The 21244-nt window shown below is 46.1% G+C and overlaps 1 protein-coding gene across 1 annotated transcript in view; it reads left to right on the top strand.

Moving 5' to 3' along the window:
- The first annotated feature begins 275 nt into the window (after window positions 1-275).
- Window positions 276-21244, top strand: part of TRPM8 (transient receptor potential cation channel subfamily M member 8) — an 83258-nt gene continuing 62289 nt past the window's right edge. Inside the window, exons 1-8 of the mRNA XM_024752768.1 lie at window positions 276-392; window positions 5036-5109; window positions 9705-9861; window positions 11544-11721; window positions 14325-14497; window positions 15331-15505; window positions 16545-16612; window positions 18378-18575. Of these exons, the coding sequence (XP_024608536.1) occupies window positions 276-392; window positions 5036-5109; window positions 9705-9861; window positions 11544-11721; window positions 14325-14497; window positions 15331-15505; window positions 16545-16612; window positions 18378-18575 (1140 nt within the window). The remainder of the gene's footprint in view (window positions 393-5035; window positions 5110-9704; window positions 9862-11543; window positions 11722-14324; window positions 14498-15330; window positions 15506-16544; window positions 16613-18377; window positions 18576-21244) is intronic.

Genomic DNA, 21244 nt, shown 5'->3' on the forward strand with positions numbered 1-21244 from the left:
ACCTCCTATGGGCGGTGGTCTGGGATGCGGGATCCCACCTCCCATAGGAGAGGGGAGCGCACCCAGGAGGGCTCTGCCCAGACGGGAGCGGCCAGGGAAGGAGTATGGAAGGACTGAACTCAAGCTGGGTCCTGGAGGACGAGAAGGAATGAAGCAAGGAGAGCAGAGGCGGGGGGACCAATGTCCTTAGGCATGGCGGTAAAGCTTTCAGTGAAGCCCGTCCACCGTTTGTGACCCCATCTTACCCTCCCTCCCCTTTCTCCACAGGGGAACAGATGTCCTTCAAGGGCGCCCGGCTTAGCATGAGAAGCAGAAGGAACGGCACGCCGGACAGCACCCGGACCCTGTGCTCCAGCGCGTCTCGCAGCACAGACGTGTCCTACAGCGAGAGCGTGAGTTGAGCCACGCCCCACCAACCCGCTGATATGTCAGAAAGCAGCCCTTTGCAGCTAGGATTCTTTGGGGACCAATACTCCTTCTTTAAAAAGATCATATCTCAACGTATGGCATTTCGTTCTGTGGATTATTTTTGTCGAATGTAGAGGCCTTTTCTTTTCTGTGTAGTTTCTCAGCCATTCCTGTTTTGAAGATTGTGACTGCAACCTTGAGTTGCTAAAGAATGTACTTATTTGGGGCCTTTTTAAAAAAATAGCAGTGTTCATTTCTGCTGTAGAGCAAAGTGACTCAGTTACACATATATATACCTGCTTTTTCACATGCTTTTCCATTGCGGTTTACTACAGGAGACTGGATGTAGTTCCCTGTGCTGTTCAGTAGGACCTTGTTTATCCATTCAAGAATGCACTTGTTAAGTGACTTTTATGAAATCCTAAATACTGCACTTTTAATATTCCTTTTACTAGTTAATGCTTGGTGTCCTTGCTTCCAGCCCTGTGGGTTCACCCTGGAAGTGATTCTTGAAGTCCTTTTCTTCAACTCTATGGCCGGGGGCTCATTCTGGGTCTGCATTTGTTCTTGCCGTAGCTTCTAGCTGTTCTCCATAGCATCTCTCTCCTCCTTCCAAGCCCGTGTCCACACTGCCTTCAGGACATAGAGGCACACTGAGCTGTTGCTTAGGGGTGAGCGGACTTGGGTGGGGCGCCCGGCAGGAGGCTCCCCGCTGGGCTGAGCTGCCTCTTCCGTCCCTCAGCCACCTCGAGTGGTTCCCGCAGGCTTTCTGTTCACTCTCACATCCTAGCGAATACTCTCATTTGTCAGGAAATAAAGACAACGTTCCAGTCTGGTACCAAGCTTCCGCCGACTAGAGTGTTAAAAGTCGGGGCGGTGGCTAACTTTGGAAAAAGGAAGGAGGATGGACTGGGTGGGGGCTTCTGGGGTGCTGGGCATGTCAGTATTTTGATCTGCTGGGTGGGGTTCTCGGGGGTACCAGTGCACTTCTTGCCACTCCCAACACCCAGCGCCTCCTTAGATTTTGCACCTGCCGTCACCTTGACCCTGGTCCGGTGAGAATAACACAGTGGGCAGAGGGCGCTGGTGGCCTCTCCAATGCCCCCTCCTCCAGCCTCCAGCAGTGACAGACCTCTGGGAGGGCAGAAAAGGCCTTTCCGGATCACACTTGGACGCAGGCGTGGGTGCCTCTGGGAGACAAAGGCTGACTCTCCCTTGCCATTCTCCTTTGGGCTCCCATGGGATTTCTGGATGGATTTCCCGCTCCCCTCAGAGATGCCAGCTGCCCTGTGGGTAGAATTTCTGAGACCACCTAAGTACATCCCAGTTATGGGGGGGGGTCCTGTTTGCCCCTGAGAATACACACCTTTGCAAAGTACATTTTTCAGAGGGAACTTTTTTTCTTTAAAGGCCTTTATTTTTTAATTAAAAAAATTTTTTTTGGCCACACATCATGGCATGTGGGATCTTACTTCCCTGACCAGAGATCGAACCCATGCCCCCTGCAGTGGAAGCGTGAGTCTTAACCACTGGATCGCCAGGGAAGTCCCCAGAGGGAACTTTCAGCAACAAGGCAGTTTTTATCACCACCCCTCCTCCACCATCATCGATTTCACAAGCTTATACACATAAGCTTATACTGTTGAGTTTTCTTCATCTGTGTTAAGTAGACTTAAAGTTAGTGAAGAGCTAGAAAATATTCTGAGGAAGAAAGGGCATCACAGGTTTTCAAAATTTTTCACGTTCAGATGAGTGTAGGATTTACTTTTGCTCTCTACATTTTCATTATTTGTAGAAAAGAACATGCGAATGTAAATTCCCAGCCTAAGGAAGAATAATAAAATCAACACGCTTGCACCCACCACCAGCCCTTTGTAGGAGTCCCCCACGTGCCCTCCGTGCCAAAGGCGACAGCTATCCTGAATTTTGTGTTCCCTGGTCCTGCTTTTATTTATAAGCTTATGATTTGAATATATGTCCCTAAACAATACAAGGCTTTGTTTTGTCTGTTTTGATATTTGTGGAATTACACAATAAGTATTCCTTTGTGATTTCATTTCTTTTTTCTTTCCTTTCTTTTTTTACATCTTTATTGGAGTATAATTGCTTTACAGTGGTGTGTTAGTTTCTGCTTTATAACAAAGTGAATCAGTTATACGTATACATATGTTCCCATATCTCTTCCCTCTTGTGTCTCCCTCCCTCCCCCCCTCCCTATCCCATCCCTCCAGGTGGTCACAAAGCACCAAGCTGATCTCCCTGTGCTATGCGGCTGCTTCTCACTAGCTATCTATTTTACGTTTGGTAGTGTATATATGTCCATGCCACTCTCTCGCTTTGTCACAGCTTACCCTTCTCCCTCCCCATATCCTCAAGTCCATTCTCTAGTAGGTCTGTGTCTTTATTCCTGTCTTACCCCTAGGTTCTTCATGACATTTTTTTTTCTTAAATTCCATATATGTGTGTTAGCATACGGTAATAGATAGAATATAAGAAATTTATTAAAATAAAAAAATTATTAAGAGAAAAAAAGAAAAAATATTAAAAAACAAAAACAAACCAACAACAAAAACGGACGGATAGAACCGTAGGACAAATGGTGGAAGCAAAGCCATACAGACAAAATCTCACACAGAAGCATACACATACACACTCACAAAAAAGGGGAGCAGACAAGCCTCTCGGGCTGGTGAGTGCCGGCCGGCCCTGATCCTCTGTGCGGGAATCTCTCCGCTTTGCCCTCCGCACCCCCGAAGCCTCCTCCTCCGCCACCCCAGTCTCCGCCCGCGAAGGGGCTTCCTAGTGTGTGGAAACTTTTCCTCCTTCACGGCTCCCTCCCACTGGTGCAGGTCCCGTTCCTATCCTTTTGTCTCTGTTTATTCTTTTTTCTTTTTCCCTTCTCAGGTACGTGGGGGGTTTCTTGCCTTTTGGGAGGTCTGAGGTCTTCTGCCAGCCTTCAGTAGGTGTTCTGTAGGAGTTGTTCCACTCCTAGTGGTGTAGATGTATTTCTGGTGTATCTGTGGGGAGGAAGGTGATCTCCGCGTCTTACTCCTCCGCCATCTTCCCAGAAGCTCTCGTGAATTCATTTCTTGCTCAGCGTCCTGTGTTTGTGGTCCCTCTGTGTTGTCAGGTGTAATGGCTGTTGATTCACTCCTGCTGGGCCACCCTCCATCCTGTGCATGTCTGTCCAGCCTAAGCGGGGTGAACATTTGGGTTTCCGGTTTTGCTATAGGAGCAGGGCCACTCTGAGCCTTCCTGGATGTGGGATGTTCTCTCTGGAGAAGGTTCTTCGGCTTGAGGCCGATGGGTAAAGGCGAACACCTCTCCCTCATGGGAATTGGGGTTAAGACACAGGACTTCTGGGGAAACTTGGGGCACGTGGTCCCCATGCTCTGATGTCTCAGGATGTACGTTGGTGGGGGTAGGGGCTAGCAAAGGGGGAGACTCCTGGAGGCGTGGTGGACCTTCTTCCAGGAGAGGGAGTGCCGCCTCCCTTTTCGTGGTGACCTCATTGTGGGGGGGTGACGAGTCAGGCCTGGCTTCGGTGCAAGGCCGGGGGGCAAACCCACATGACACTGTCTGAGAACTGCTGGCGCCCGGTGACCTGAGGGAAGTGGGTTTGGGCTGCCAGCCCCACCTCCACGGAACAAGACAAACCCCTAAAGCTGGCAGCGCGGTGCCAGGCATCTGAGTTTGCAGGTCATTCACAGGACACAGGGACTATTTCTAGGGCACAGTGGTGGACAGTTTCCCAGAGTGGTCGAGCCAGTTCCCTCACGGCCCATAGCGGGCTGAGGCCCCCCGCCTGGCTCTTCACTGGCATTTGGTGCCAACGGCTTCTCAAGTTTTCCAGCCTGGTGGGTGTGTAATGGGATGTCATCGTGGTTTCACTTCACATCTGCCTCATTACCGACAAGGTTGAGCTCCTTTTCACACATCTGTGTGTCCTCTTTTATTTAATGCCTGCTCATGTCTCTTGCCTTTTCCCCACGAGGTTGTCTGTCTTATTCTTAGTGACTTACAGTCTTTTATATATTCTATTTACCAATCTTATCATGATTAATATATGTCGCAAATATCTTCTCCCACTTTGAGGAGTGTAAATATTTTCGAAGTATTCTTCAACTCCAAGGGGTTTGTTTCTGCCAACTAAAGGGAAGCGTTCCGTTGTTTGTCAGAATTAGGTCCCTGATATGCCTTACCGCCTTGCCCATGGGGGGACAGATGCAACTCTGGAAGGAGCATTTGGAATATACCTGCTTTTGAAAAGCAAGCAGAAGAGGAGCTACAATCTGCAGTAAAGCATTATTTATGCTAAACTATCAATAAATGCTTATATTCCCCCAGTTGCCTTAGAGTCAGAAAAGCATACTTTGTATGTATAGAATGACATTTGTTACAAGACGATGCCAAGTGACTTTTAGAAAAATTTGCATTTAGTTATAAAAATGTAAACGTATGCCTCTTTTTACAAACTTTGTGTACTCTGAAAGCATGAATGGATGCTGGTTGCTATGATGTGCGGTGAATCCTTAAAACCTTTGAAGTAGGTTTAAGCCATTCATGAAGAGCAGCAGGGGGTGAGAACAAATTAGTGACGTGTTGTTCCAATGTTCTTTCTCCAAAGGACTTGGTGAATTTCATTCAAGCAAATTTTAAGAAACGGGAGTGTGTCTTCTTTACCAAAGATTCCAAGGCCACGTAAGCAACTACTTTGCCTCCATTTTTTGCTACCATGTTCAAAAGTAAATTATTGACCACCATGAGGACAGACAAAGAAATTGCTCACTAGTTCATTATTCAAGTTGTTTGCATCTTGCAATTCTCAGAAACGGTGTGTGAACAGGAAGAGTTTGGCAAGCAGCTTGTCCCTGGAGAGGTATCATCTCATTTCATATTTTAAGCTTTGTCAGTAGTTGGTAAAGACTCCAAGACAGGCTGTCACTCTCTTTGATATTCCCACGAGCCTGGGAGCCCACCGGAGTGGCCATGGCAGTGAACCTTGTTGTTTCGTAGCGGTTGGCAGGAGACACCAGGCATGTGCGCACGTGGCAATCTGACCGGCTCCTCTGCCAGGCTGTTGACTGTGGCCCTTCCCATCTGACCGGGTGTTCATCTTCTCTGAATCTCATGTGTCTCGAAGCATCGAGGCTGAGTCACAAAAGCCTTGGGGAGCACCTCCAGCAGCTCTGCCCCCAGGAGGTCCTCAGCGAATGCTACCTAGTGGGCCAGTGATAAGTGGACTGACCTCTGGTGTTTCCCACAGAAGGTGCTCTGGGATCTAACGAAGTGATTTTAGTCCTCCCTCCCTCTCACCTTTTCCCCCTCTGCCCCCTCTCTTTTGCTTACTGGTGATAAGAGAGAGTCTAGCTATTAATATTTTTTAATTGAAGTATAGTTGGTTTACAAAGTTGTGTTAATTTCAGCAAAGTGATTCAGTTATGAACATAGATACCTTCTTGTCAAAATATTCTTTTCCATGATGGTTTATCATGGGATACTGGGTATAGTTCTGGTGCCATGCAGTACGACCTTGTTGTTTATCCATTCTATATGTAATAGTCCAGCTATTAATTGATTGTTTACCTGCTGCTGTAGTTTGTAATTAAAGCACTGACTGTTGAACAGAGGCCGTGCCCAGAGGAAGGCAGTAAGAGCAGGGGCCTAAGAACCAGCGTTGGATCCAACCTGGGCCTGGCTGCCTGCTCACTGCATGAACTTGAACCAATTATTCTCTTTTCTGAACTGAATCCTCTTATCCTAAACCGCTGGCAAAGTACACCTCCTGGGTTGTAGTAAGGGTGCAGTGGGGCGACACATAAAATTCCTGCTGTAGAAAGTTCTCAGTCAGTGTGCTTTCCTACTTTGTAAGAATTAGAAAGCGAACATTGGAAAAACTAAGAGATCTCTATTTTGTCATTGGTATAAACTTAGTCATTATGAGTCATTTTGACGAGTATAAACTCTGTGAGTCGGTTATTTATTCCCCACACGTCTCCCTGAAAGATTTTGCCGTTAATCTATTTGTTTGACTGGTAGAAAGCACTGTTTGGATTCGTTCACTCATTCAACAAATATTTATTGGGCCTTGACTATGTCGTGGGGACTCATGTACTTGACTGCTATTCTACAACTGCCCTGCAAGGTAGCTGTTATCATTTGACTGACAAGGCAAGTGAGGCCTGGAGGGGCTCAGTGTTTTACCCAGGGTCACATGGCTGGCAGGGGATAGATGAAGGATTGAACTCAGTTTTCTGATTCCTCCCTGTGCGTTCCTTTTATGCCCAGCTCCTGCCCCTTCTAGGAACAATCCTGTCTCGGGCTGACCGTCATCGTCAGCACCTTGTCAGTTGCAGATATCCAGTCTAATTGGCCTAAGTGAGTGGTGATTGTAATGGGACAGCCACATCCAGGGCTCAGTGTCACCAAGACCCTGCCTCTTTCTACCTGTGGTTCTGTCCTTCTCTGGGTGGGCAGGCTCCTTATTAGTGGTGGCAGAATGGACACCACCACTCTGGCTGACACCTCTTCAGCTTACCAGTGAGGGGAAGGAGGGCTTTGTTCCAGCAATTCCACCCGAAGTCCTGGGCTCACGTTCATGGCTCTTATTGGCCTGGCATGGGTCAGGCACCCACTCTAATCCCTGCAACTGGGCAATGGAATATGTGACTGGCCAGCCTTGGGTGTTGTGTCCACATGGACCTGGTGTGGAAAGGATGATTCCTCAAAGGAAAATCAGGTGTTCCTACTAACAGAAGGAGAAGTGGATGCAAGGTAGGGAAACCTATGGCTGTCCACCTTACGGTCCTTGACTACCACTTAAGTCTGGCCCCAAATAAAGGGAGATGTGGTGAGCAGTCCCTGCCCTCCACAACACCAGCACAGGACAGGAACACCTCAGGGTCTTCCAGTGCCCATGTCAGAGGGGACCCAAGGTTATACACCAGAGTGAAGACTCTACAAGATTTTAACTTCTTGTATTTATTATTTTCATCTCTCCATCGGCAGTGGGGATGCTCTGTGTAATCTGAATTACTCATTGGACAAGTGAATCAAGGGAAATGACTAGTAATAGCGTTACTGTAATTTTGCAGCTACTTGCCACATCAGCTGACATAGGCTGCCCCAGATCTCCCCAGAGCTGCTTCACATGTGCTAAGCCCAGACCACTCATGTTTCTCTACTTTAAACCCTTCAGATGTCTGTTTCTTGCGTGGTCACTAGGGAGTGATGCCGGACCATGGCTCCTATTGCCTGGTACCCTCTGAGACACTGCTGTCCAGCTTAGGGGCCACCTCCTGGCACTCCTGAGGCTGTAAGTCCCTGGATCTGGGATTATTCTCTTCAGTTCTCACTGCCTTGACCAGGCTGGGTTCTAGGTAGAAAAAGGAAGAACATTACTTTTGCTGTAACGGGCTCTATGTAATGGAACTTTCTATTATTACTACGATGGGAATATTCTTTTTTTTAATTAAAAAAACTTAAAAAAACTTTATTTAATTTATTTTGGCTGCATTGGAGCTTTGCTGCTGCGCACGGGCTTTCTCTAGTTGTGGCGAGCGGGGGCTACTCTTTGTTGCGGTGCACGGGCTTCTCATTCTGGTGGCTTTTCTTGTTGCGGAGCATTGGCTCTAGGCACGTGGGCTTCAGTAGTTGCAGCATGCGGGTTCAGTAGTTGTGGTTCATGGGCTCTAGAGTGCAGGCTCAGTAATTGTGGTGCATGGGCTTAGCTGCTCTGCGGCATGTGGGATCTTCCCGGACCAGGGCTCGAACCCGTGTCCCCTGCATTGGCAGGCGGATTCTTAACCACTGCACCACCAGGGAAGTCCCAGAAATATTTTTTTATCTTCATCGTCCCGTATGGTAGCCACTAGCCACTTGTGACTAGTGAGCGTTTGAAATGTGGCTAGTGCAACCATGGCATTGAATTTTCAAATTAAGTTAAATTAAATTGCATTTAAAGTCAATTGCCACATATGGCTAGTGGCTACTATATTGACAGTGAGGCTCCAAAGGATTCAGACTTGTCTTGAGGGGTAGAACCAGCGTCCTGCCGCTCTCCCGTCCTCTCCGTCTCCCCTCTCTGTCACTCCTTTGCCTTCTCCATGTATCTGTGCTCCTGACGCCTTCCTGGCATTCTTCCTGCCTCTTCCCTATTTGTAAGCCAGTTCATGTAAATTGGTGCTTGGAGGGTTCCAGCCCCATCATCAAGATGGAGACAGGGGTCACCCGAGACACACCCCTACCCTTGGAAGGGAAAAGGGCTTGAGATTCGGTCGTCAGTTGTAGCAAAGACAGGTGGGGCAGGGAATTCCCTCCCCAATCCTGCAATGAACTTGGGTGGGTGTGGACAGACCCCAAAGGATAGTGGGACAGTAACAGCTAAAGACAGAGGGGAGGAAGCCAACTTGGACCCTAGTGAGGAGGACCCTGAGACCAGTGGGAGCAGCCCCCAGGCTCAGTTAGAGAAAAGGCTAAGGCAACTGTTATCAATTCTGGTTGACTTTTCTTTTCTTGGCCAAACTGAGTGATGCCCCAGGCAACTGTTCCGAAAGAGGCAAGATTTCTGGTTGGAGGAGTGACTTTGGATCCAGGTTCTAGCTCAATTTTTATAGCTTTAGAAAATATTGAATGTTTTGACGTATATTTTTGAATACAGATAATTTCCATACTTATAGTAATTAAGACTTTCAGTTGCAAGGAACCCGAGCTAGCTTAACCTAAATGGGGAGACTTACTCTAAGGAAATAGAAATGCCATGCAGAACCTGAGAGAGAGAAGTGGCTGGAAGTCTAGAATTGTTAGGACCATGGCTGGAGCAGGTGGAGGCTCAAGAGTTCTTCTCTGTTTGTCTTTTATCCCCTCCTCTCCCTGCATTCATGCTTTCTTCTTTCTCAGCGGAGATACAATTGTACTGTGTTGCCTGGATCTTCCATGTCACAGGGGTAAAACACCAAGATAGTTTTTTTTTTTTTTTTTTTTTTTTTGGGAAGGCTCAGCGGCCATGGCTCACGGGCCCAGCCGTTCCGCGGCATGTGGGACCTTCCCGGACCGGGGCACAAACCCGTGTCCCCTGCATTGGCAGGCGGACTCTCAACCACTGCGCCACCAGGGAAGCCCCCGCAAGATAGTTTTTAAACAACCGAGATGATGAAAATAGTCTGAAAATTAGATGCGATGGTGAAATCTCTTTTTGTGTTTATTTAAGCTAATTGTGTCTATTCTAAGAAACGTGATGAAATATTTAAGCAGGTTTAATGAAAGCTATTCCTTCCCATCAATATCCTTCCGCTCAGGGAAAATGTGTGCAAGTGTGGCTATACCCAGAGCCAGCACATAGAAGGCACCCAGACCAACCAAAATGAGAAATGGAATTACAAGAAACACACCAAGGAATTCCCCACTGACGCTTTTGGGGATATTCAGTTTGAGACTCTGGGGAAGAAAGGGAAGGTAAGCAATGCTTTCCTACTTGAACTAGCTAATCCATATACTAACATGGTGTGGGCTACCTTGGGTTACCTTGAATTGTCTAATAGTACGCATGGAGGTGGGAGAGGTGGGTAGTCAATCCAAAAATGATTGCAGAAGATAAATCTTGTGAAAAATCAAAAGCCATGATTAGATTATGTGCCATGGCAACGCTCCACGGGTGAGGACTGGCTTGTCACCCAGGGTCCTTTCTCTAGGCACAGGGCAGGGTCATGTGACATCCACGTTGGCCCTCACTGCTACAAAAGGCCCGACAAATGTGCTTTTGATTCATCATCTGGTTTAGTTTGGCGTGTGACATTCTTGAGAATAAATGTGGCCTTGAATAAGGTGACATTCTCCTCTACGTGATCACACTGCAGGCTCTTACACAGGATTCTACAAAGATGTTCTTTTCTTTTTCTTTTTTTTTTTTTTTGTGGTACGCGGGCCTCTCACCGCTGCGGCCTCTCCCGTTGCGGAGCACAGGCTCCGGACGCGCAGGCCCAGCGGCCACGGCTCACGGGCCCAGCCGCCCCGCGGCACGTGGGATCCTCCCGGACCGGGGCACGAACCCGCGTCCCCTGCATCGGCAGGCGGACCCTCAACCACTGCACCACCAGGGAAGCCCTCTACAAAGATGTTTAATGATTATGTCAAATGAAAAAAAAAAAAAAGCACAACATGAGAGTTGTGAGTTAAGTTTTATTGGGGGCAAAATAAGGACTGTAGCCCAGGAGACAGCATCTCAGAGAGCTCTGAGGAACTGCTCCGAAGGGGGCGGGGGCGGTGTTATCTGTGATTTTAGAGAAGGGGGGACGTGCAGTCAAGCACACATGTTGGCAGAGGTTTCTTGCCCGTCACGAGGAGCAGATGTGTCTCCGTTAACGATTCTAGTGCTTTTCCAGATACGAGGAGATGCAAGAATTTGGGCTCATAAAATCTCCTGAAAAGTATCTAACTATCTGAAGGCCTGTTCTGCCAGCTTTTCCCAGAGCACACAGGCCTCATTCCTGATCTCCACCCTGAGCTCCTTTCAGGGTGTGTTGAAGGTCAGCGACCGCAGTGGCTATTGATTTCATCCTTGTAGAGGCAGATGACAATGCCAATTTTCAGTAGGCAATGGTTAGCAGTCTCCTTAAATCCTCCTGTGTCCTCTGTCCCAGTGACACAGCCGTCCTCAGGCAGCTGGAAGCTGGGCCTTGACCCCTCACCTCCCCAGTCCCTGCCGCTGCAGCCCTGGAAGGTGACCCGGCTCTGTCCACTCTGTGTGTTCCCAAGGCCTCTGTCCCAGGATGGGCCACCACTATCTCACCTCCCTGCATCTCTCCCTACCTGTCTTGTCCCATAGTCAACACTGCCGCTGGAGGACTCTCTAAAATGTAAATCCCATCCGGCTTCTACTCTGCTTAGAACACCTCACAGGTGCTCTACTCCCTTTAGGATAAAGTCCCAAGTTCTCCAGCCGGCTTGGGATGGGGGGGTCCCTGCAGGGGCACCCACACCCGCCTCCACTCCACTGCCTTCCTTCCACTTCCCCAAGGGGACGCTCCTCGGCTGCAATGCGCTCCCCTCTCCCCCTCCCTAAGGAGCAGGTAAACTGGGCTAAGCCCCACCATCAAGAGAACACCTGCGGATCCTGATGCTTCCCCTCTTCCCCACAGTATATCCGACTGTCCTGCGACACGGACGCGGAAACCCTCTACGAGCTGCTGACCCAGCACTGGCACCTGAAAACGCCCAACCTGGTCATCTCGGTGACCGGCGGCGCCAAAAACTTCGCCCTGAAGCCGCGCATGCGCAAGATCTTCAGCCGCCTGATCTACATCGCGCAGTCGAAAGGTGCGTCGGCCTCGTTGCGTCCACGCGGCTGTCCCTGCTGCAGCCACAGGACCTTCCCTGCGGCGGCGGGGACCTTGCGCCCGCAGGTTTATCCAACCAGGCTGCGCAGCGTCTTCAGAGGCGGAACGAAATTCTCCTTTGCAATCATGCGCAGACTCCAGATGCTCTAGAACTGCATGATTAATCATTATCTTAATTAAAAACAAGATCCTTCAATGAAGGGACAGACCGGGAGCTCTGGCCGATGGTGAGGGGGTAGGTGGAGGGTGGGGACACGGTAGCTCTTTAAACTCAGCGTTAAGGAGTAATTTTATGTTTCTTTCAATCTAAATTTTTCACTTTTTAATTTTTTACGTGTGAACTTTTACCCAGAGTATTCTGGCGAATCAAAAAGGAAAGTTTCATTCGTCTGCTCTTTTTTTTTTTTTTTTTTTTTTTTCGGGAATGCCACCAGGGAAGCCCTCATCTGCTCTTTAATTTTGGGATCAGTGGTGTGTTTTGGAAATCGTGTTAGTGCCTGGCGGGTTGTAAGCACCATGTAATTGTCTGATGGAGACCAAAACAAATAACCCTGGCTTTGTTATTTGAAATATTCAGCTTATTTTTTTCTTTTTAACTTTTTATTATAAAAAATGTCAGACCTACAGAAGAGTTGGAAGAATAATACAAGGAATATCTGTACCCCCTTCACTTAGGCTCACTAATTGTTAACATTTTCCCATATTAATCTTCTCTCTCTCTGTAAATATCCACATATTATGGTTTTAAAAAAAATCACTGAGAGTAAATTTTAGGTATCATAACCCTTAGTGCCTAAATATGTGAGCATCGCTGAAGAACAGGGGTGTTCTCTCAGATAACCCGATGCAACTATCAAACCTGAGAAAGTTAACCTTGACCTACACTGTTGTCTAACAAACAGTCCTTGGTTTCGTTTTGCTAATTATCCTAACAATGTCTTCAGAGAAAAAAAATTTTTTTTCTCTGTCTGGATTCCAATCCATTTAGCTTTTCATATCATAGGAAACTGAAAACCTTTCTTTCATCTGGAACTACTTTTTAGCTTTTTTCAGTCTTTCAGGACATTTTTGAAGAGTATAGGCAAATTGTTTTTGCAGCCTTACTTCCATTTGAGTTTAACTAGAATGTTAAACTCTAATTTCAAGATTAGATTCTATTTATCAAAGCCTAACCTTTATTTTATTAGTTTATCTAAGGCTAACATTTTAAAAACTTCTGTATTAAGAATATTAGTTGACAGAACTAAGGAAGCATGTCTTGTTTTAGATGTTTTTCCTTAATGTCAAGAAGAAACTGTGGCACCCCTCCCCCATTTATTCTTAATTTCCTGACCAGTCAGAGGGGACCACACAGTAGGTAGTTACTTTGTTATGAAACCCAGCAACTCAACTTCCTTACTACTAGATCTGAACATACATAATTCATTCATTCAGCAAATACTTCTTAAATGCCTGCTATGTGTCAGGAATTGTTTTAGGTGCTGGGAATAGAGTAGAACAAAGCAGACAAAAGTCCCCAGGGCTGGGATATCTACATAGATTAAGTGAGGGGCCAGAGCAGGGAGGTTACTTGTCTCCTTGTGGGGAGCTACTATGCCTCCCATTGCCTCATTTGAAAGGGGGATGTTGACAACTGAAATCTGTCTGCAGGAAGGAGGCTGGCTGCCAAGGGGTCTGGGTTCACATCCAGTGAGAGCTGGCTGAAGGAACTGGGTCTGAAACTTCTAAGAACTACATCACATTTACCTTAAAATATTGGAAGGACTTTTATGTGGGAGAGGGCTAAATTAGTTCATCATCAGGAAGACTGTAGCAAAAGTAGAGAATGGAGACAAAAATGAACAAAAGGACTTTCTAGCAGCTGGGGGAGGGGGCTTGCTTCGGGACTCCTGAGGCTTCCATTACCAGAGCTAATCAGGGGAGGCTGGTGACCCAGCCTCAGGCTGGATTCCTGTGTGGGTAACATATTAGACTAGGGGCATTTCCAACTTTAGATTCTATTATTATGTGAGAGAATATTTTGTAGGTATTATTTACTTCAATTTTGAAAACAAAAACAAAACTGTGCAACACCTTTGACACTGCAAAAATCATCAAATAAAAACCTCAAAATACCAGTGTGCAAAAGTGTGTAATTGTAAAGTTAAATCGTAGGCACCAGGGTCATGCCAGGAAGGTCACCGGGATCCCTGAGGGGGCTCTGGGAGCGCAGCGCTCCGCTTTCCATGATGACACTGCCTAACTTGCTCAAAGGCTCAGGCCAGGCATTCATTACCCATAAAAAGATCTACCCGAGAGGCTGGTTAAAGAGGCAGGTTCCCTGGTCCCACCTCCCAGAGAGTCTGATGATGTGGGTCTAGAGTGCGGTCCAGAATCCGTATTGTTTTTAAACCAGAATCTCTTAGAAACTTGGAGATCTTCTTCTCCTTCCTTTCTATATGGTCAGAGGTCAAGCCCAGTGCAAAGTGTGGCCAGTAATGCCGCGTCCTAGTGCTCACGGGTGGGGCTTCTTTAGGGGTCGAGCAAAGGATGGGAAACTTACGAGGAGCCAGCTGAGCGTTTGTTCTTCTCTCTTGTTGACAGGTGCCTGGATTCTCACTGGAGGCACCCATTATGGGCTGATGAAGTACATTGGAGAGGTAGTGAGAGATAACACCATCAGCAGGAATTCAGAGGAGAACATAGTGGCCATCGGCATCGCGGCTTGGGGCATGGTCTCCAACAGGGACACCCTCATCAGGAGTTGTGATGTCGAGGTATGGGCTGGACGTGAGGGGGTCTGCGGGGTCACGAGGCAGAAAGACCATGGCACAGGGCTCTGGCCTGAACCCCGGGGCTCTGGGATGGAGTCAGCTCATAAGGAAGTCGACCTTACAATGTTGCTTTGGAACCTCAGGGTGACATAATCAAAGAACTCCTGGGAAGGAGTTACCAGTGGATGTGTTTTGCTCATTAAAATTTGTTCCCAGCGAATCCTGTTAGAGTCAGTTCTTTAGTTTTTTATTCTCTGGTATTAAGTGCGAGGACAAAGTATCTATTTAAATTGCCTCTTTTCATGGTCCCGTAACTATGTGCTCCTCAAGGGCTAGGACTCCATCTTATTCATTTTCTAATCTCTAGACGCTGTCATAGGTCTTGGCATATGATGGATTGCAGACAAATATGTGTGTGTGTGTATCAGTGTCTACCTCTACCTTATCCAGACACACACACATACAAATGTATGTGTCTGGATACACACACACACACACACACACACACAGTTTCCTGAATGCTGTCAGTTTCAATGAATTTATACTAAAGAGCACAGGGCAGTGGAACAAGAAATGGATTAGAATCTGACTCTTACACTGCCACCGGTCATTTATGTGACAATAAGAAAGTGATGCAACCATTTTGAGCCTTCATTTCTTCATATTTAAAATGATGGCCTGTACTATAAGATCTCTAAGACCCTTCTGCGCTTAGGAATCTGGGAAGAGCATCAGTTGAACCCAAACGGTCAGCCTTAAGATGAACCTGTGAAAATGTCGTCATGCGTTTTGGCCAACAAATAAATCTCAAAGACAAGTTTCTCTGTGCTTTTCAGGGATATTTTTCAGCTCAGTACATTATGGATGACTTCACGAGAGACCCTCTGTACATCCTGGACAACAATCACACCCACCTGCTGCTTGTGGACAACGGCTGCCATGGGCACCCCACAGTTGAGGCAAAGCTCCGTAACCAGCTGGAGAAGTACATCTCCGAGCGCACTATTCAAGGTCAGTGTTTAGGAGGTGGGACCTTAGACAGACATACTAACGAGTAGCAGCAGCACCACCGACAATAGCTCCCAATTATTGAGTAAAGAATGGTGAACTCACCCAATTAGGTGTTCTATTGCCAAAGAAGAGCTGTTATATCTCTTCTTTAATATACCAGAGGTACTCCTGCCAAGGTTACTGTGATGTGTGCCCTTCAACGTGCTGGAACACTGACAAAGGCTGCCTTGTCCTACCCTGGTTTGTCCCACCCAGTACAGAGAACCTGCTGTCCCTTCTGCTCGACAGCATTTAAGAACAAATTAAAATTCGCAATGGCAAATTTGCGCTGACAAAGCAATGTGGTTAGCTAGGATAGAAGCGATAAAAACCAACCCACTAGCTTAACAGTTAGGTGGTTTACTTCTTTGGTTATTGGCTACTTCTGTATACTAGAACCACCTAAAACATTGGTTTCAAGGGGAGAATGCAGCAGTCAAGTGAAAGCCTGTATTTGCTATGGCAAGTGATAAATAACTCTCTCTCTTCTTATTGCTGAGGTGTGTCCTGTTGTGGAACCAGATTACCTCGTGATCTAGTGATAGACTCCCTCACAGGGACTTGTTGGAGATAATCTCAACCTTTTTCCTTTCTCAATGGGATGTATACAAAGGAAGACACTGATACATGCAATACTCTCACTGGAAAGAACACACAGTTATGCAAACTTTTCACCCACTCAAGAAAGCAGAGGATTATGTGAAAGTGTAATTATTCTAAGGATAAACTTGAACCCGGCCTAATGTATGTTAGCAAAAGTCAGTCATTCACAGACTTCGGCATTTTAAATATCAGTAAAAAATTGCAGTGTGACCCGTGTCATGCTGTTACTGGTTTGGAGCGCAGGGATGCATCCACTGTGATCAGCTGGTAGATGGTCAAGTCTGTGAGATCTGCAGCCATCACCCCACACGCTGGGCTCATGGGGTCCACCACTTCCCTGAGGTAGGTGAATATTTCTGATGTGCCCAAAATAAGTTTTACGTTTTATATTTTACAGATTCCAACTACGGTGGCAAGATCCCCATTGTGTGTTTTGCCCAAGGAGGTGGGAAAGAGACTTTGAAAGTGAGTCTTGGTTTGGTTTTCTAGAAGATCAGTCAACGAGCTTACTCCACAAATTTGCATTTTCAGGGCTTTGGGGTTCACCTAATCTAACACGACTAATTTCTTTTCTACAGCAAATAGGTAGCATTTTCCCAGTCACACAGTGTTGCCCTAATAGGCTGAAGTTGTTTCCTCAGCTGAGAAAATTTAGGAAGAGAGTTTGTAGCAACATGAATAGTCCGTGCACTTACTGCTCTCTTTGGCCATCAACCTGCCAAAGAGAAGGCTTGACATGAACTCACAGGACTTAGGGATCATAATCAGCATGTATGTTGGAAAACCATGGCCACCCCATGATCATATATACCTGCAGTTACAGGAAATTTCTGGCAGAGTTATTTGGAATCATAATCTAATGCTTCTCTCTGTTTATTCTTTTCTATAACAATGATTCATTCATCCATCATTCATCAACGTGCATTCATTCATCAACAGGTATTTATTAAGCACCTAAAGACTTTTCAGAGAGAAATTAAAATAGAGATTTTTTCCCAGTGTGAAACAGTATGGAAATGCTTGAAGAAGCAGTCACATTACAGAGGAAGAGAGATGGAGAAAACGTAATCGAAGATGGTTCCATTTATTATCTCTCAGATTTTAGATTTAGAATGATGGTTTCCAGCAAGCTGCTCCTGGCCTACAGTACTGCATTTCTATAGCATTTCCCACAAGGTCTGTTCAGCCAATTCACCACCCACAGAACCCACAGGAGAGAGGAGCGAGGGAAGAGAGACTGCCTGCTGAACACTTCTTCCTTCAGCTCACTCTCTTATCATCCCCACTTCCGCCCCAGCGCAGCCCCAACACCCACCTGGAGCACAGGTAGTGAGGTGAAGATGGATCTCACCCTGATTTGATGAAGGCACCACACTCTTTATGGCCAACGTCTTCTCTCAGGAAGACATCACTCCTGGCTAAAGGAAGGGGCTTCACAGTTTCTTCTGTACCCACGTGTACATCACTCTGTTTTGTTGTCAAGTGATTAAAATTTTTCGTACCTTGTTCTCCTATGCTGGTCTCTGTGATTTTTATCAAGGAAATAAAAATGTGGTAGGTGTTTATCCAGAAAGCAAATATATTTTTCTTTTCTTTCAATGGAAGGAGCAAGGGAAATTATTTGAGGACGGAAATATGTGAGTCAACATAACAAAAAATGTATGGCTGCTGCTGTGAAGGTATTTTCATACCTTAAAAGTACGAATATTGTTAACCTCCATCAGAAAAGCTATCAACGACAGTGTTGAGTACCATCTTAAGAGCTGTCACTCAAATCTACGATGTCAGTATTTGGAATGATCGATTTTGTATAGAGGGATTTTTTTTTTTTTTTGCGTTACGCGGGCCTCTCACTGCCGCGGCCTCTCCCGTTGCGGAGCACAGGCTCCGGACGCGCAGGCTCAGCGGCCATGGCTCACGGGCCCAGCCACTCCGCGGCATCGGCAGGCGGACTCTCGACCACTGCACTTATTTATGGAAAACTTGCCAGTCACACGTGTCCTCATTATGGAGTTTGGTATTAACATAGGATGTCAGACAACTAGCTTACATTTCTGATGCTTAAAGTGGTTGCAAACATTTGGTTTGCTTCTGATTGAAAATAACGCCCCGCCGCCCCCCCACTGCCCCGCCAAATGATGAAGTGCAGAGATGTGTCGATGTGATTAGAACCTCGGTCCTGAGCTGGGTTCTGTTGATCACCTGGTCAACTCTATCTCCCTTCTCCCAGGCCATCAGTACCTCCGTCAAAAGTAAAATTCCCTGTGTGGTGGTGGAAGGCTCAGGGCAGATTGCCGATGTGATTGCCAGCCTGGTGGAGGTGGAGGATGCCCTGACGTCATCCATCATCAAGGAAAAGCTGGTGCGCTTCTTACCCCGCACTGTGTCCCGGCTGCCTGAGGAGGAGATCGAGAGTTGGATCAAATGGGTGAGTTGTAGGGAGTAAGTTCCTGGGAAGGGAGAGCGCCTTCAGTGCCCAACTCCACTCGCAGCTGGGGGTCTTTATACTTTCTCAGTGACTTTGAAACGGCACTCTGGCTCACACCAGGTTTTTTTGCTGGAAATTGAAGCTCACATAAGTTAAACGACTTGCCCTGTTTCCATACCTCACAAGGGGTAGCAGATGAGGCTTAAATTCCAGTCTGTCTGTTTGCAAAGCTGATGGTCCTTCTTTTACACCCTGTCAACAAGCGTTGAGCCTTCTGTGTTTTGTAGGTTATCAGCAGCGGGGAGGAAAAAATTCCTGTGATGCTGTTTTAGGAATGCAGATTCTAACTTGAATCTATGTCTAGTGGAGAAGCTGTTACTACAGAATAATTGCCTTTCTAAGTTAACTGACCTGCGATTAATTCAGAATCTCTCACCTTTCCTATTGGATCATATAAGAAATAGGTACTAATCGAAATATCTCGTGCTTCTTTTGCTAAGCCTATAAAGCACTATAACACAGTGCTATGCTTTCTCACCTTTCTCTCTTGTTTCGTGACTGGTGTTGACTTGAATGACTTTCATTCTGTTGACTGTTCAGTTCGTGATAAAGCTCACATTAATACCCGTAGGTATGTTCACATCGGCTCATTCAGAAATGGCCTTTGCTGTTTGGATATTCTTAGGAGCACGTGCTGCCACTTGGAAATTTTCCCGTAAAGGAAATGACAGGCTGTAGACAACAAGAGTTACTTCAGTCATACAGCCCATTTCATCATTAGAGTGAAAGGTTGACTTTAATATAAAGAATTTTAAAAGTTCTTTAATTAGCTTGGTATTTCTAAAGTATTTAGTTGTGGAAGAGCCTCAAAGTGTCAAGTTTGGCAAACTGAAATCCTGGAGCAGGGAAGATTATTTTGCTCACGGTAGCCTTTGTCATTATTTTTTTCTTTTACTGAAGTATAGTTGATTTACAATATTGTGTTAGTTTCAGGTATACAGCAAAGTGATTCAGTTACATGTATTCAGTCATATGTATGTATGTATATATATATATATATATATATATATATAAACTTTCTTTTCCAGATTCTTTTTCATTATAGATTATTACAGGATATTGACTATAGTTCCTGTGCTATACGGTAAATCCTTGTTGTTTATTTTATATAGAGTAGTGTGTATTGGCCTTTGTCGTTATTTAAAGCAAGCCCGGATAAATCAAATTCTTGTAAATAATGAGAAAAATCAACCCCGCCTTCTAGGCTGACAGGTACTCTGTACGAAATTAACACACAGTAAGACCCTATTGGTTTTGTTTAATTTCACATGAGTAGGCAGTTGGGCGATAATCCCGGTAAGGTACAGCAGGGTCGAAGTGACCAGGAAACAAGTCCTTTCTGGATTAAGCCTCATTACTAAGACTCAGGATTAAAAAATGCACATGCCTCTTCTGTCTGTAGCTGACAGTCAGTGTTGGTACTGAACAATGCCCTGCCCAACAAATGCGTGTATGATGTTCCTACTTGAGATACTGCATTTTGCAGATTTGACTGAAAAGGGTGAAGCTGGTGGTTTTACATGAAAGTTTTTGCTGGGATTTTCTTGTATCTTGGCCAAGTCCAGTTGAGAGACTGACACAAGAATTGGATAAATAGAGAGATCAAAATATCAGCTTCGTTGGTGATGAAGGCCAAGTTGAAAGATGTGGCTTAGGGGTGCAGCCACCATGGGCCTCCTTATGCTGAGCCCCAGAAAGAGACAGATGAACCCACCCGGACAGAGGCAGCCCTGGATGACTGCTGGCCCCCATCTGCCTAGCCCTAGCCTAGCCATGTGGCTGACAGTGGACACCAGAGCACTAAAACCCTGCAAGGAGCAGATCCCAACGGAGAAGCAGGAAAGGACTGGCTGGGCAAGGCCAAAGTCATCAACTGGCTATGTCACTCCCCTACCCGGAGTAGCAGTAAGCGAAGGGCTGGGGGATACCTAGGGGCCTGATTTGGATGGAGGTCCCTCTGCATGAAAATATATGGGTGAGGAAAATATGTATCACCCAAAGTAGTTATCTTCAATTCTCTATGTATTCAGACCTAAACAGTTTGAGTCGTTCCAAACACATCAGGGAAGCAATCCCCAAGCGTAGATATCAACCTAAGACCTTGTGTGTTGAGCAATGTCCTCAAGGTAACTTCCTGTGATGGATGGAAGAAATTTGGTGGTCAGTTCAAGGATGCCCACAGAGGAAGGAATAGACCACTCTTAATTCACCCACCAAAGATGGCCCTGGGTCCATTCTAGTGACTTTTCTCCTACTCCTTCTGCGAGTTGGCTTGTTTAGTCCAGACCAGGTCACACCCAGAGGGCCATGCCACCTTATGGGTCCCCACATCCTTTATGAAGGATTTTGATTTCTGCTTCAAGAAAACTGATACGGGAAAGTCGTCTGAAGCAGGCTAAATGTCAGACATATTTCACTTCCTGTGATTATATTATTCTTTCTGGGATTCATAGCTAATTCATATTCATATGCTAATGATTTATCATAATTATAATCAAGTCAACCAGAAGACATACAACAATAATAAAAATTAGTCTGGCATTTTTTTTTTTTTTTTTTTTTTTTTTTTTTTTTTTTTTAGGCGGGACGCGGGCCTCTCACCACTGTGG

Source organism: Neophocaena asiaeorientalis, unplaced genomic scaffold, assembly GCF_003031525.2.
Source record: "Neophocaena asiaeorientalis asiaeorientalis breed wild unplaced genomic scaffold, Neophocaena_asiaeorientalis_V1.1 scaffold294, whole genome shotgun sequence".
In the NCBI taxonomy this organism is placed as follows: domain Eukaryota; kingdom Metazoa; phylum Chordata; class Mammalia; order Artiodactyla; family Phocoenidae; genus Neophocaena; species Neophocaena asiaeorientalis.